We start from the raw sequence: 14,082 nt of genomic DNA on the forward strand, positions 1-14,082 counted from the left end.
CACAGTACTAGTAAGAGTAACCTTTTGATTTATTGGCCATTTGTATCTCTTTGTAAATTGATTTTGTTGTTGTTGTTTAGTCGCTAAGTCATGTCTGACTCTTTGCAACCCCATGGATTGTAGCCTGCCAGGCACAAAGTCCATGGGATTTCCCAGGCAAGAATACTGGAGTGGGTTGCCATTTCCTTCTCCAGGGGATCTTCCTTACCCAGGAATCGAACCCACACCTCCTACATTCGTAGGTGTGTTCTGTACCACTGAGCCACCAGGGAAGTCCAAATTGCGTATGTCCTTTGCTAATTTGTAAGTCATGTGATCTATTCTGGTCTAAGATATAGGGAATAATTTCTAATTATCTATTTTCCAAATGGTTAGCGAGTTGCTTCAGGGCCACTTATGAAATTATCATTTTAGTTGAATGCCACCTTTATAAGACATTTAGACACTGGAACCTATTTCTGCTGCTGCTAAGTCACTTCAGTTGTGTCCAACTCTGTGTGACACCATAGACGGCAGCCCACCAGGTTCCCCTGTGCCTGGGATTCTCCAGGCAAGATACTGGACTGGGTTGCCATTTCCTTCTCCAATGCATCACGCATGCTAAGTCACTTCAATCGTGTCCGACTCTATGCAACCCCATAGATGGCAGCCCACCAGGCTCCTCTGTCCACAGGATTCTCTAGGCAAGAATACTGGAGTGGGTTGCCATTTCCTTCTCCAGGGATATATTTCTAGACTTCTTTTTTAAAAAAATCTTTGAGATGATTTATGTGAAAGTGAAAGTCACTCAGTTGTGTCTGACTCTTTGCGACCCCACGGGCTGCAGCACGCCAGACTTCCCTGTCTATCACCAACTCCCGAAGCTTGACAGTGAAGGCAGATCTGAACAAAGTTAAGCATTGACAGGTGAAGGCCCATGGGAGACTGGCAGGACTGGGAGAGCGGTCCAGGCAGAGACACAGCCTGCTGTCAATCTTTTGTCTTCTTAATTGACTAGAGGTGAATATTTTACCTCCACATTATTGAAATTTTAACTGCTCTATTAATGTCTTACAGTGGATCACTATATCAACTACACATAATTATATCAAAGTCTTTTTACTATTTACTCACTTAGCATCTTATTGTACTGGATAAAACCTCCCCAAAGTGCTCAACACTAGTGATAAAAGGCACCCCAGATTATTCTTGACGTTAACATGTCATTTGATGACCCAGAATTTCCTCAACTTCTGACAATAATTCTTTTTCATTTAACATTTTTAAACATCCAGGGGGAAGCTGCTCTATGTAGCTATTTTGAGATTGATATATTTTACCATATAAAGGAAGAATTCTCCGCTTCACCAAAAATTTTAAATCTGGAAAGCTGACTGAAATTTATCGGGTGATTTTTGGATATTTCTCTATGCTAATCGTATGATTTTTCTCCTTTGATCTATCAAGTGATCAAAGTTGAACACTCTTCTGTAATTCTAGAATAAACTAATTGATCAAGGCAGATTATTCTTTTATTTGCTGGCTTTAGTTTACTAATATTTCACTTAGGATTTTTATAACTATGTTAACAGCTTTCTTTCCTTCCCCCACTCCCCAACTTTATCGGATTCTGGCATCAGTGGTTTTGGTGGTTTGGTAAGGTCTGTGATAGGAAAATAGTTTGTTCTAGTTGTAACTAGAGTTGTCTGGCCTAGGAGGTTAAATTTGTTCTTTAATCTAAAAATATTTAATTCACTATGGAGTCAACTATCTTCTAGTAATAACCCTGCTGCTGCTAAGTCACTTCAGTCGTGTCCGACTCTGTGCGATCCCATAGACAGCAGCCCACCAGGCTCCCCCGTCCCTGGGATTCTCCAGGCAACAACACTGGAGTGGGTTGCCATTTCCTTCTCCAATGCATCAAAGTGGAAAGTGAAAGAAGTCGCTCAGTCGTGTCCGACCCTCAGTGACCCCATGGACTACAGCCTACCAGGCTCCTCCATCCATGGGATTTTCCAAGCAAGAGTACTGGAGTGGAATAATAACCTAGTTGTATTTAAATGCTATAGATTTCCATGAAATTAGGAAATGTCTGTTTTCCTCATTGTTTAGGTCATACAAGTAATTGAATTGTGATTACTGCAGAAATATTCTCAAAACACATTACACAATCTCATTTTTTTCTTCTACATTTTTCTGGATATTTCTCTATTGCTTCATATTTTTAACCTATTAGCAGAGATTTCTATGCAGTTGTCTCTTAAATCTAATGGCTTCTCCAGTGGTGCACATATCCCTCATTCATTACACACAGTTGCATCTGCTCCCTATTTACATGTTAGCCTTCTCAGATTGATCTACTTTATTGTTTGAAGATGCAGCTCTTGGATCTATTGACCAATTTCAGTGTTGCTCTAATTCATTTATTCTGGCTATGTTTTTTTTTAGTCCTGCAATTTCCCTTATTTCCTCTTCTAGTTTCTCAAGTTTAGTATCCAGTTCATTTATTTCCTTTCCTCTTTAATACTAAGATGCTACAGAAAGCTTCAGCAGGAAGATCACTGATGGTGGTGACAGGAGGATTGGAGACTGGAGCGGGAAGGCCAGGTGGAGGCTGTGACCAGTTAAAAAGCAGCAAAGTCCCAACATACGTAGAGGCCACTGAGTTAAAAGAGGGTCATGGTCTAAAGAGATATGAAGTAAAAAGGACAAGGCTTTTTGAGTAAAACTGGGCACGGGGGGAGGAAAGAGGCATTATTCCCAGTCTGTGCAGCTCGAGATTCGGAGCTGTGCCAGGAACTGAAGTTGGGAGTTTAGGAGGAAGAGTGCTTTTAGAGGGAGTAAAGCGCTACCTCTGAGCTTAAGCAAGTGTTCGTGAGATGCAGGAGCTGTCTTGTGTGTAGTAGGGGATTTCAGAGAAAGAGAGAGCTACAGATATAAATTTGATAATCATAAGTGGTGGATGATTAAGCAGGTAGGATCTCTAAGAAAGCTTAGGAAGCTTAAGTTCAATGAGAAGGAAAGAGCTGACCCTGATGGAGACAAGATATTTAAGAGGCAGAGGGAAAATAAACTTGGTAATTTACCTTTTTCTGAGGAGGGATTTTATAATTGTTTCTTACAATTGTTCTACATCTTTGTCATAAAGGTACATGGAGTTACAATGATTCCTAAAGGGAAATACAGTCGATCCTTGAACAACACAGAGGTTAGGGGTACTGATTCTCCACGCAGTTAAAAATTTGTGTATAACTTATAGTTAGCCCTCCGAATCCGCAGTTCCACAATCGCATTTACCCCACAGATCATGTAGCACTGTAGCATCTCCTACTGAAAAAAAATCCACGTGTAAGTGAACCTGCACAGTTCACACCCATGTTGTTCAAGGGCCGGCTGCACTGGTTTCTTCTCATTTTTCTTGACTAGCCTTGCTAAATTAGTGCCTAATTAATGTCTGTATTTTCAAAGAACCAGCTCTTCTTTTAATATTTAAATCTACTCTTTCCCTGGCTTCAAATGTGATTAGTTTGGCAGCAAAGTAATAGAGTGGTTCAGAGCACAGGATGACTCAGATTAGATGCCTAACTGGCTGTCTGACTTTGTGCAGGATTTCTCTTGAATTTCTCTTAGCCTCAGTTTCCTCATTTGTGAAACAGCAATGAGTACCACCACACACCCTCATAGGGCAATTGTGAGGAATGGACATAATGTATACAGTTCACAGAATGACTGTGAAATGTTAGTATATACATCTAGGCTAAAACTGCTGGTTCTTTCCTGAAAATTTCTTCCTCCTGCTTTCTTGAAGTTTATTTTGGCCTCCACAGTACTTTACAACTTTCAAAATAATTTCACAAACATTTTTTTTTTTTTGATGCTCCACTCTCTGAAACTGGTAGAACATATTTTGGGCTCATTGTACCCAAGGGGAATGACGATCAATGTTAATGGACATGTTCAAGGTCACAAAACAGAGAAACAGTGAGATGAAGGTTTGCCACAGCTATGCTCCAGGATACTCCATGGACAGAAGTACACAGCACATCTGTCATCACTCATCACACCATTGCAGGGTCCTAGTAATCATTTACTGCAGCAATGCCATCCAACTTCTTTTTTCTCCTAAGCCGTATACACAGCCGACTTTAAGAAGAGTGTCTCCGGTGAAGATATGGGACCTGACTGTAGGACATGGAGACAGTGTACACAAACATCTTCTTTGAGGAATTCTGCGGTAAAAGTAAACAGAGAGATGAGGTGGTGGCTGCAAGGACTCGGTGGTCCTGTCTATGCTGCAAGATGGAAACTATTATAACCATTTGTATGCTGATGGAAGATGTGAAGGAAGGACTCTGGGCACAAGGAGAATGCTGCACTAGGCTGAAGCAGCCTCCAAGGCAACCGGACCACAGCTAGGTGGGAAAGCGTGGAAGTTCTCTCCTGATTGCTTCCTTCTCAATCAAGTAAGAGGAGAGCATTACCTCCTGCTGAGGAGAGACGTGTCGCTAGAAGGAGAGGGCATGTGACACACATTCCCGTCCTGCAAGTAAAACTGACGGAAAGCTTGCCAACAGCAAACCCTATGGCCAATCCCTGAAGGAAAGTGTTTTATAAGGAATTCCAGAGCTGCTGCTGTGCTCATCATTTGACCACTTCATTCTAGGTATGAAAGATGGTGGGCCTGGTTCATCTGAACACAAGGATGACTGGGCTTTTCCCATGGAGGAGCTAGAACTTGGAAGTCAAGTGCCAGACATTTATTGACAATTGTAGTCCCAACCGTAGGATAACCTGTGGTTGGAGCAGCTACCTGAAGGCCAAGCAGGTGCTACATGGCTTTAAGTTATAGTACCTTTGCTTTGATCAATTTCCACATTTGTAAGACAACCACTGGTGATGATGAAATTGGGTCCCCCTAACACCGAATTGTCCTGCCAGTTTATGATTAACCTTTCTATTCAAAACTTTATTCTCTTTCTCATTCTGCCCCTGTTCCCCTCAAGACTGAGGAGCATCAAAGAAAAGTGGGAGTTGTTGAAACCAAGTATAAAACCAGGTACAAAAGCCCCTCCATATACCCTTTTTCTTGTTTGTAGAAAAAAGGCTTTAGTTCCCCAGGTGTTCCCTGAGTTTCAAAGAGCAGATTCGAGCAGTAACCATTTAGGGAAGTGAGGGAATACAGAAACTAAGGAAAAGCAGTCAAGCAAGGAAAGTTGTTGTTATTCAGTTGCTAAGTTGTGTCCAACTTTCTGCAACCCCATGGACTATAGCAACTGGTTTCTCTGTTCTCCACTATCTCCCTAAGTTTGCTCAAACTCATGTCCACTGAGTCAGTGATGCCATCCAACCATCTCATCTTCTGAGGCCCCCTTCTCATCTTGCCCTCAATCTTTCCCAGCATCAGGGTCTTTTCCAATGTGTTGGCTTTTCACATCAATGGCCAAAGTACTGTACCCTCAGCATCAGTCCTTCCAATGAATATTCAGGACTGATTTCCTTTAGGATTGACTGGTTTATCTCCTTGCTGTCCAAAGGATCCTCAAGAGTCTTCTCCAGCACCATAATTCAAAAGCGTCAATTCAAAGCAAGAAAAGTAGCTTAAATAATAGTTCAGCAATAAAAGTCCCAGTTCCTCCTGAAGGGATATATATAACAATCTGATGCATATCTTGGAGATGTTCTGCAGAAGCAGAGAGCCCACCCAGGTGGAGGATGGTGACTGCTTGCTGACCACAAGCCTGTAGCCCCAGGCTGGCTGGACCAGAAGGCTGATGATTAAGATTTTCAAAACATCACCTAATTACCTCACCATCAACCAATCAGAAGAAAATCTACAGCCTATAACTCTCATCCCAAAGGTTGCCTTTAAGACCCTTCCCTGAAAGCTTATGGAGAGTTTGGGTTTTTTGAGCATAAGCTGCCATTCTTCCTGGCTTGGTGCCCTGCAAATAAACACTGAGCTTTCCTTCATGACAATCCAGTATCAGCAGATCAGCTTTGCTGTGCTATGGGCAAACAGACTCAAGTTCGGTTCGGTAACAGAGGTGCTGTATATTAACTTCCTGGAGGGCCCCAAGTGGTATTTTCTTTCAAACTGTAATAACAGGAAAAGTAGTAACTGGGGAAATTCTCAAGAATTTATATATTTCTTTTATTCTAATATTATTCATCAGTAATGTGTAATTACTGAGATTACTTACCTGAGATGTGTAAGTTATCATAAAACAAATTGAAAATAGAGGCTGCCCACTGAGAATTAAGATTATAAAGTCAACATAATTAATCCTCTAGAACAAGGATCTGCAAAAGCCATCTTAAAGAGAGAATGGCTTTTTAGCAAAACATGAATATAATCTGATTGAAGCTCACATATTAACTCACATGAAAGTATTAACACAGGTACAGAATGTAAAGGAGCTGGTCAGTTGCACAGAATGGAAAAAGAAGCATGGAAGCAAATTACGCAGCACCAATTCAAAAACAGAATAGCGTGGCAGGTGCTGCAGGCAACCAACAGGGCAGCGGGCCTTATCCACAAAGGCTGATCATTTAGCCTGGAGTTTAAGCTGGACTGAAAACGCATCTGATGCTCAAGGTGTACTTTTACAAGCTGAAGACTTGTTCATAAGCCCACACCTACTGTCAAACATCATCATCTCTACTGGGAAGCTGAAGCAGATCTAGGCAGTAATGTGGAACCATTATTGGCAAGGAAACATGGTGTCACTTAGAACATCCCAAACACAGGCAGAAAAAAGTCACAAAAGAAGTCAACTGGTCTCCTGTGCGGAAGTGGCGCCAAGTAGAGGGCAGACCTCCTGACACAGGACCCCCGGGTGTCCATGTGAAGAACACGGGCACCCGAGCAGAGCCCATGCACTGTGCCAGTTCCTGAATCAGAGATGAAGCTACAGCAAGTATTTCCCAGTGAAACAAGGGTGACACAGAATAAGACTATCAACTCGCTTAAGAACAGATAGCAGTTATTGGTTTGGGGTTCTGTCTGGTTACATCCATTACTCAGTTTGTGAAAACTTAGGGAGCTTTACACTTGTGATACAAGCATTTTTCTGCATATGTCATATTTCAATAAAAAGTGAAAAAAAAACGACAGCAGATGGAAAATGTTGGAAAGCATTAACCCAAAGTGAAAAGTATTAAAATTCTGCTTTAATAAATTTTGTACTTATTCTGTCTGCAAGATAACAAGCTTAAACAAAAAGAAAAGATGTCCTCTTTGAGACACTACATTATGAAAAGGAGATGCTGTATAAGTTGGTCAGTCAGCCAAATACTTACCAAGTGCAAAAAAGCCAAGCTGTATCTACACACTGTAAAAGACACTTTTTGAAAAGTTTTTATAGAGAAAGTGCTCTGCCACTTCCCGTAGTCATGCTCCATGCAGTTAGATTTTAAAACCCAGGCCATGTATTTTTTGCCAGCATCCAGAGGGGAAAAAAATAACCCTTGTCATCCAAAAGTGAAAGTGTGAAAGTGTTAAGTCACTCAGTTGTGTCTGACTCTGTGACTCCATGGACTGTAGCCCGCCACACTCCTCTGTCCACGGGATTTTTTAGGCAAGAATACTGAAGTAGGCTGCCATGCCCTCCTCCAGGGGATCTTCCCAACCCATGGATTGAATCCGGGTCTCTAGCAATGAGGGCAGATTGTTTACTGTTTGAGCCACCAGGTCACCCAAAGCAGAACACATCTACCAGCATACAGAAACTTGTAAAAGATAAAAGTAATTCTTAATGACAACAGCTCTACAGGAAAAAGCTAGTGAGTATGGAAATACCATTTGCAAATACCATGGTGATTGTAGCCATGAAATTAAAAGACACTTGCTCCTTGGAAGAAAGGCAATGACAAACCTAAACAGCATATTAAAAAGCAGAGACATTACTTTGCCGACAATACTTTGCAGACAAAGGTCCATCTAGTCAAAGCTATGGTTTTTCTAGTAGTAATGTATGGATGTAGAGTTGGACCATAAAGAAGGCTGAGCTCTGAAGAATTGATGCTTTTGAACCGTGGTGCTGGAGAACACTCTTGAGAGGCTCTTGGACAGCAAGGAGATTAAACCTAAAGGAAATCAATTCTGAATATTCATTGGAAGGACTGATGCTGAAGCTCCAATAATTTGGCCACATGATGCAAAGAGCCAACTCACTGGAAAAGACCCTGATGCTGGGAAAGACTGAAGGCAGGAGAAGGGGACGACAGAGGATGAGATGGTTGGATGTCATCACCAACTCAATAGTCAGGAGTCTGAGCAAACTCTGGGAGATTGTGAAGGACAGGGAAGCCTGGAGAGCTGCAGTTCATGGGGTCACAAAGAGTTGGACACAACTGAGCAACTGAACAACAAATGCAGATACCATAGGGTATCAGCTTCACTGGGTGCTCACTACAAAGAACCACCCCTAAATCAGATGATTTTCTGAAAAATGCTGCTCACCCTCCCAGTGATCAGTGGCCTGGGCTGGCGGAGGTAACAATACACGGATCTCTTCATCATTCCAAGCCTGAACCTCTGTGCTTGAAATAAGCTAACTCCTTTACACTGGCAAATTTGTTTGTGTGCTTTAAAAAGATCAGAAGAGATCAGCCACAAAACTGTGTATGATAACACCGAAAATCGGGGCCAAGGGAAGAAGGGGTCAAGGAAACACTGCAGCTGAAAGGGTTACTTACAGCTGCCATGACTGGGCATAAAACTTGGCTCTCAGCTTCCCCGCCGCCAGAACAAAAGAGGAAATGGCTCTCATTACAGAAGCTTCCCTCTATTGATTCCTTACCACCTTGAAGACACAGCCATAATTTAAGGCTGTGAGCAATAAGATCAATTTCATGTATTTAAAAAACCAGTTCCTCAATTAAGAGAGAGATCATAAATACTGACAATCTTTAAGTCTGTCTGATTGTCAAAAACACAGAGCTACATTCACAACCACTTCCTTGTTTATCTGGCAGTTAAAACTCCCAAATCAGACAGACACTAATATTTGGTTCTCCATAAAGAACAGTGAGAAAATAGAACTCAAATCTGGGATTATTAATTTCAACAAACTAAAGAAAATTACTTCAGGTTGTGAAGTAATTATTGTACTTGACTGAGGCATTAAGCATGGACAGTTGCTAACACCACCAGCTGGATGAAGGTGGCTATCTGAAAATGACCATAAAGACATCAAGGACTAAAACACCTCACCTAGAAGTAGACAAAAACTCTCAAGAAGACAGTAGCAAGAAACCAACTCACATAAATTTACTGTTCTATTAATACATTTTCAAATAAGGAAAACAAAAGTATTTTTGAATCAAGTACTATAAGAGCATACGTTTTAACTAAAATACAGCTGGACCTTCTATAAAGAACACGTAAAGACATATTTAATACAGATGAACGCCGCACTGGAATGAGATGCAGCTTAACTTTGGCTGAAGAGCAGAAATGAAAACCTGATTTCTTGAATCAGTGGACAAGTGACAATTTAACTAAACCTTACTTTACCGGATCTGTGACTTCAGGGCGTCAGGTTAAGGATACCGCGGTTCCGATGACTCAGATGGTAAAGAATCTTCCGGATTTGATCCCTGGAAGATCCCCTGGAGAAGGGAATGGCTACCCACTCTAGAATTCTTGCCTGGAGAATCCATGCCAGGCAAAAGAAGCCTGGCAAGGCTACAGTTCATGGGGTCACAAAGAGTCAGACAGGACTGAGCGACTAACACACTTTTAAGATTTCTCCAAGTCTCACTCCATCCGAGTCTCTGCTCATATCACCTTAGCAGAGGCCTTCCCAGGGCTTCTCAAAGAAGCATCCCCACAGCACTCTGTTTCTGGAGGTACTTTTCCCCAGGCCTAGTGCGTGCTGATTCCTTATTCCAGCAGAACACAGGCTCCAGGGAGGAGCTCAGCCAACTGTGCTGTGACCCCAGCGCCTCCAACACTAAGGAGCATCCAGGAGGCATACAGACAGGTTTTCAGTTAAATAACAGACCAGTCCCCTCTACAGTCCAAAATGTCAGATTCAATGGAACAATCCTGCACATACATAAACATAAAATTCTAGGACAAGCCACCTAAGAGTATAACTCTCAACAAACAAACCTAAAGGGCATAGGACTTTATCAATAATATTAGTAAGAAGGTGGCACTAGGGGTAAAGAATACTTCTGCCCATGCAGGAGACATAGGAGACACAGGTTCAATCCCTGGGTTGGGAAGATCCCCTGCAAAAGGAAATGGCAACCCATTCCAGTACTCTTGCCTGGGGAATCCCATGGACAGAGGAGACTGCCAGGCTATAGACCATGGGGTTGCAAACAGTCAGACACTACTGAAGCAACCCACACAAATTATACTAATATGCAAATATTACTGACAAGTAGTTCACAGATAGGCTAGGTTCAAACCCTGGCTTGACTCTCTACTGAGTAACCATTCTCTTTGCCTCAGTTTCCCCATGTAAAATGGAGACAAAAATAATTCCTACTTCAGTGTCAAGCACTGTGTTAAAGAAGGATGCAGTGTTGACAAGTATAAAACCAGAGGAAAGAATTAGGAGTAAACTTCGGTTCCTTTCTTCCCACAATTCCAAACTACAAACGGGGCAAAGATAACAAGGAAGGGGAGGAGCATTTACTTTTATTTAAAAAAATATGTACATTACAGCATTCATTTTTTAAAAGAGTAGGATGATTTTCACCATAGGAAAACAGAGTATCAGAAGTTTGAGGCTATACATGCTATTCAAACAAAATGCAAAATGTAAAAACGTGCTAGAGGAGAAAAAGTTGAAGGGGGGCTAGGGAACAGGAAAGCCAGGCTGAGCCCCATGGCACTGAGACCATCCAAGCTTGTCGTCTGGGCAACTGGGCTCCCCGAGGCTGCTCCCTGAGGCCTGGATTCCGGCCACTGTCCTCTCCAGACCGACAGCTCCCACCAGCCATTCTCCTCAGCCCTACAGTCACTGAAGTTTCTGTCTTTAGAGAATACATACACAGCTCATCCAAAGGTGTGCAGATTCAGGCTCATGCAGGCATCAACTCAGTTATTTATATCTAGCAGTAGTGGGAAGGCTTCTGAAAAGCCACTGTAAAGCCTCTGAAAAGGGGCTGGCTTAATTTGGGGCTGGACAGTCCAGTGACATGATTAATAGTTGGTGAGGTCACGTCTTGATTTTGAATAACTGATTAGTTCTGGATCCTGACACTTGCTTAAACCTGATACTGATCATCTAGGAGCTTCGGATGCAGAGCATGAGCCCCTCAGGCTATGATCTGGCTCGCTCTAAATCCTGAATTTGTTGCTACATCTGTTCTTCTTGGAACAGAGAGGGATCAAGGTAGGTTTCACTTGCTTCTACCTGGTTGTCTTGGACAAGGATGGAGACATGAGAAACATTTGGGCAAGTTTCTATGACAAAAGAGAGGGCTTCTGTCACACACAACACTAGTAACGCCAACCGGAACACCTGGGGACCCATAGAGCATAAGCAGTTGACCCTGGCAATTACTTCCCAGGTGACAACAGCAGCAGCCAAGCCACTTCGGCTGCTACTGGAACATTCACGTCAGCCCAGGGGAGGCTATCTGGAAGACTGAGAAAATAAGTACTACGTGGAGGCGATACAGAGAAACATTTAAATAATGCTTAAAGCCTCTGTTCATCCTCTGAAGCAGAGACCATTAGGCTCTGTATGTGAAGGCATGGAGGATGAACAGGATTCTTCCAAATGCCCTGGTTCTGAAAACTGACATTTATCATTTGGGGGAAAAGCATAATGCAAGTCAGAGTTGGCTCCAATGACGACTCTTAGCCATTGGCATAAGCCTGATGCTACAAAATGAAATGTGTCACCTAGATCAACAAAATCAACTGATTTCATAATTAAACTGATTTGTCTCTTTCATTGCCTAGAATCAGGGTCTCCTTTAGCCAGTGAGCACCATATGAATATAGGAGGGAAAGGAAGGGAAGGTTTATGCACTACTTTCTATATGCCTATAAATATTACAAATGTGTTTTCCTAATTATAACCACTGAGTGTTTCAGACAAATTTTGTCAGGAGTCTGACTACCTGGGCTCCTCCCTGTCCAACTGTGGGCCCTCAGGAAAGTGATGATTTCACTGTGCCTCCGTTTTCTCCTCCTAGAAAAGGAGCTACCATCCAATGACATAGTAACCAGGGCTCTAACAGGCTAAGAGAATTGCCTCACCAACTTAAAGTTCTTAAAACAGCACCTGGCACACAGCAAGCACTGCAAAATGAGCTATTTCTCATTTTCCTCACAACATCCTTGTGAAGAAAAGGAAACCCTGTCATTAGGGAACAGTCTCCAATTTACAGAGGAGGCAATTATGCAAAGACAGGCAATTAACCTGATCAGAGTCACAGAAAGTGACAGAGGTAAAAGCTATTCTCTTTCCACTGTGCATTTATGCTGTTACTGGCCACGGCCTACTACAAAATACAGAAGTCACATAACCCTCAGTGAGTGAGACTCCCTCAAGGAAGTCAGATTGTGGTGAAAGGAAATCACACTGTGCTAATCTCGACATTTCATCTCAACCAAAAATACTTATCGTCTTCCTAGGTAAACAATGCTAGACTGCTGTCAGGCCATAAAACCAACCAGCCAGCTCCTATGAGTCAAGCAGACCCCGATGTTTCAAAAGCAAACCTCAAGGGAACTCACACAGGCCAAGAGGAAAGAGGAAGGAGAAGGGAGGGGATTGAAAGGTAAAAATACCCACTTAGTGAAAGTGTTAGTTGCTTCACTTGTGTCTGACTCTTTGCGACCCCATGGACAACTGTTGCCCACCAGGCTCATCTGTTCATGGGATTCTCCAGGCAAGAATACTGGAGTGGGTAGCCATTCCCTTCTCCAGGGTATCTGCCCAACCCAGGGATTGAACCCAGGTCTCCTGCATTATAGGCACCAGGGAAAAAAATGGACATACGTACCCTGCCTCTACTGAGACCAGTAGTGCCCAACCTAAATGAATGAGCTGACCCAGTGCCAAGACACACACACTATGTCTGACATACATGGGAGCCCACAGGGCTATTTTTACTCTCTGGGGACACCTGACAGATCACAGGTCAGTCTTAAACATCTGTCAGTGAACAGATAAAATGAGGTTACTCTTCTGTTCCCTCCTTTTTCCCAGGGATCAAATTCTCGGAGGCTATGTATAATACAAAACCTCAATAGGGACGTCAGGAAATCTTATTTCCAGATCTAAGATGAGCCAGACATCCCTGCTCCGGGCACGGGTCTGGTCCTTTTTGCTCCTTCTCTCGCTCACACAGCACCCGCAGGGGGCCGGAGCAGAGACTGAGGCTGCCACCGGCCACCTGCCATCTACTCCTCCACCCTTTGGAAAGTTGCTAGGGCTGCAGAGAGCCCGCCCTGGCCTCGGGAGAATGCTGCCAGCTTTTTTCACTATTCACCGCCCTCCCCAAGGCGGCCTCAGGAGGAGGGCGCGCAGCTGCGTGGGTACGAGCGGCGGGAAGCGGCCCTGGTGCAACATTTCGAGAAGCCGGCTCCCGCAGGGATACACGCCGCGGCCGGCTGCAGCGAGGCCAGGGCGGACGGCACCGGCGCCGAGGCCCGCAGCCCCTACGGCCCAGCCGCGCCGGCACTCCGCCGCAACCCTGACGCCCGCCCGCCGCCCCCCACTCACCGCCGCACTCGGCAGAGTACTGGTCCCCCCAGTCCCCGGACTGCGGGCTGCAACCGCCGCCCGCCGGGGCCTCCTGCTGCTGCCGGTGCTGCAGCTCCTGCTTGAGCAGGGACAGCGGCGAGTAGTGCTCGGTGGCTAAGGCGCCGGGTCCTGGCCCGGCAGACAGAACCCCCAGCAGCAGCAGCACCAAGACGCTCCGGGCGGCGTCCGCGGCGGCCACAGCGCCGCCCCAGCAGCCGCCGCAGCAGCAGCCGGCAGGTGCCATCTTCCCTCAAGGCGCATGTGCGGCGGCCCTCGCAGCACGCTGCGCCCTCCCAGCCTTAACCCGCGGCGGGCAGGTGGGCTGTGGCAAGGGGGCCGAAGAAGGGGTGGTCATAGCACTGCCTGCTGGGAGTTGTAGTCC

At 44.2% G+C, this 14,082-nt stretch overlaps 1 protein-coding gene across 1 annotated transcript in view; it reads right to left on the reverse strand.

Annotated features, from left to right (window-relative positions):
• Positions 1-13,985, reverse strand: part of TTC13 (tetratricopeptide repeat domain 13) — an 80,763-nt gene extending 66,778 nt beyond the window's left edge. Inside the window, 1 exon segment of the mRNA XM_027531116.1 lies at positions 13,680-13,985. Within this exon segment, the coding sequence (XP_027386917.1) occupies positions 13,680-13,944 (265 nt within the window). The 5' untranslated portion in view covers positions 13,945-13,985.
• Between the last annotated feature and the right edge of the window lie 97 nt (positions 13,986-14,082).

This window comes from Bos indicus x Bos taurus, chromosome 28, assembly GCF_003369695.1.
Source record: "Bos indicus x Bos taurus breed Angus x Brahman F1 hybrid chromosome 28, Bos_hybrid_MaternalHap_v2.0, whole genome shotgun sequence".
Lineage (NCBI taxonomy): Eukaryota > Metazoa > Chordata > Mammalia > Artiodactyla > Bovidae > Bos > Bos indicus x Bos taurus.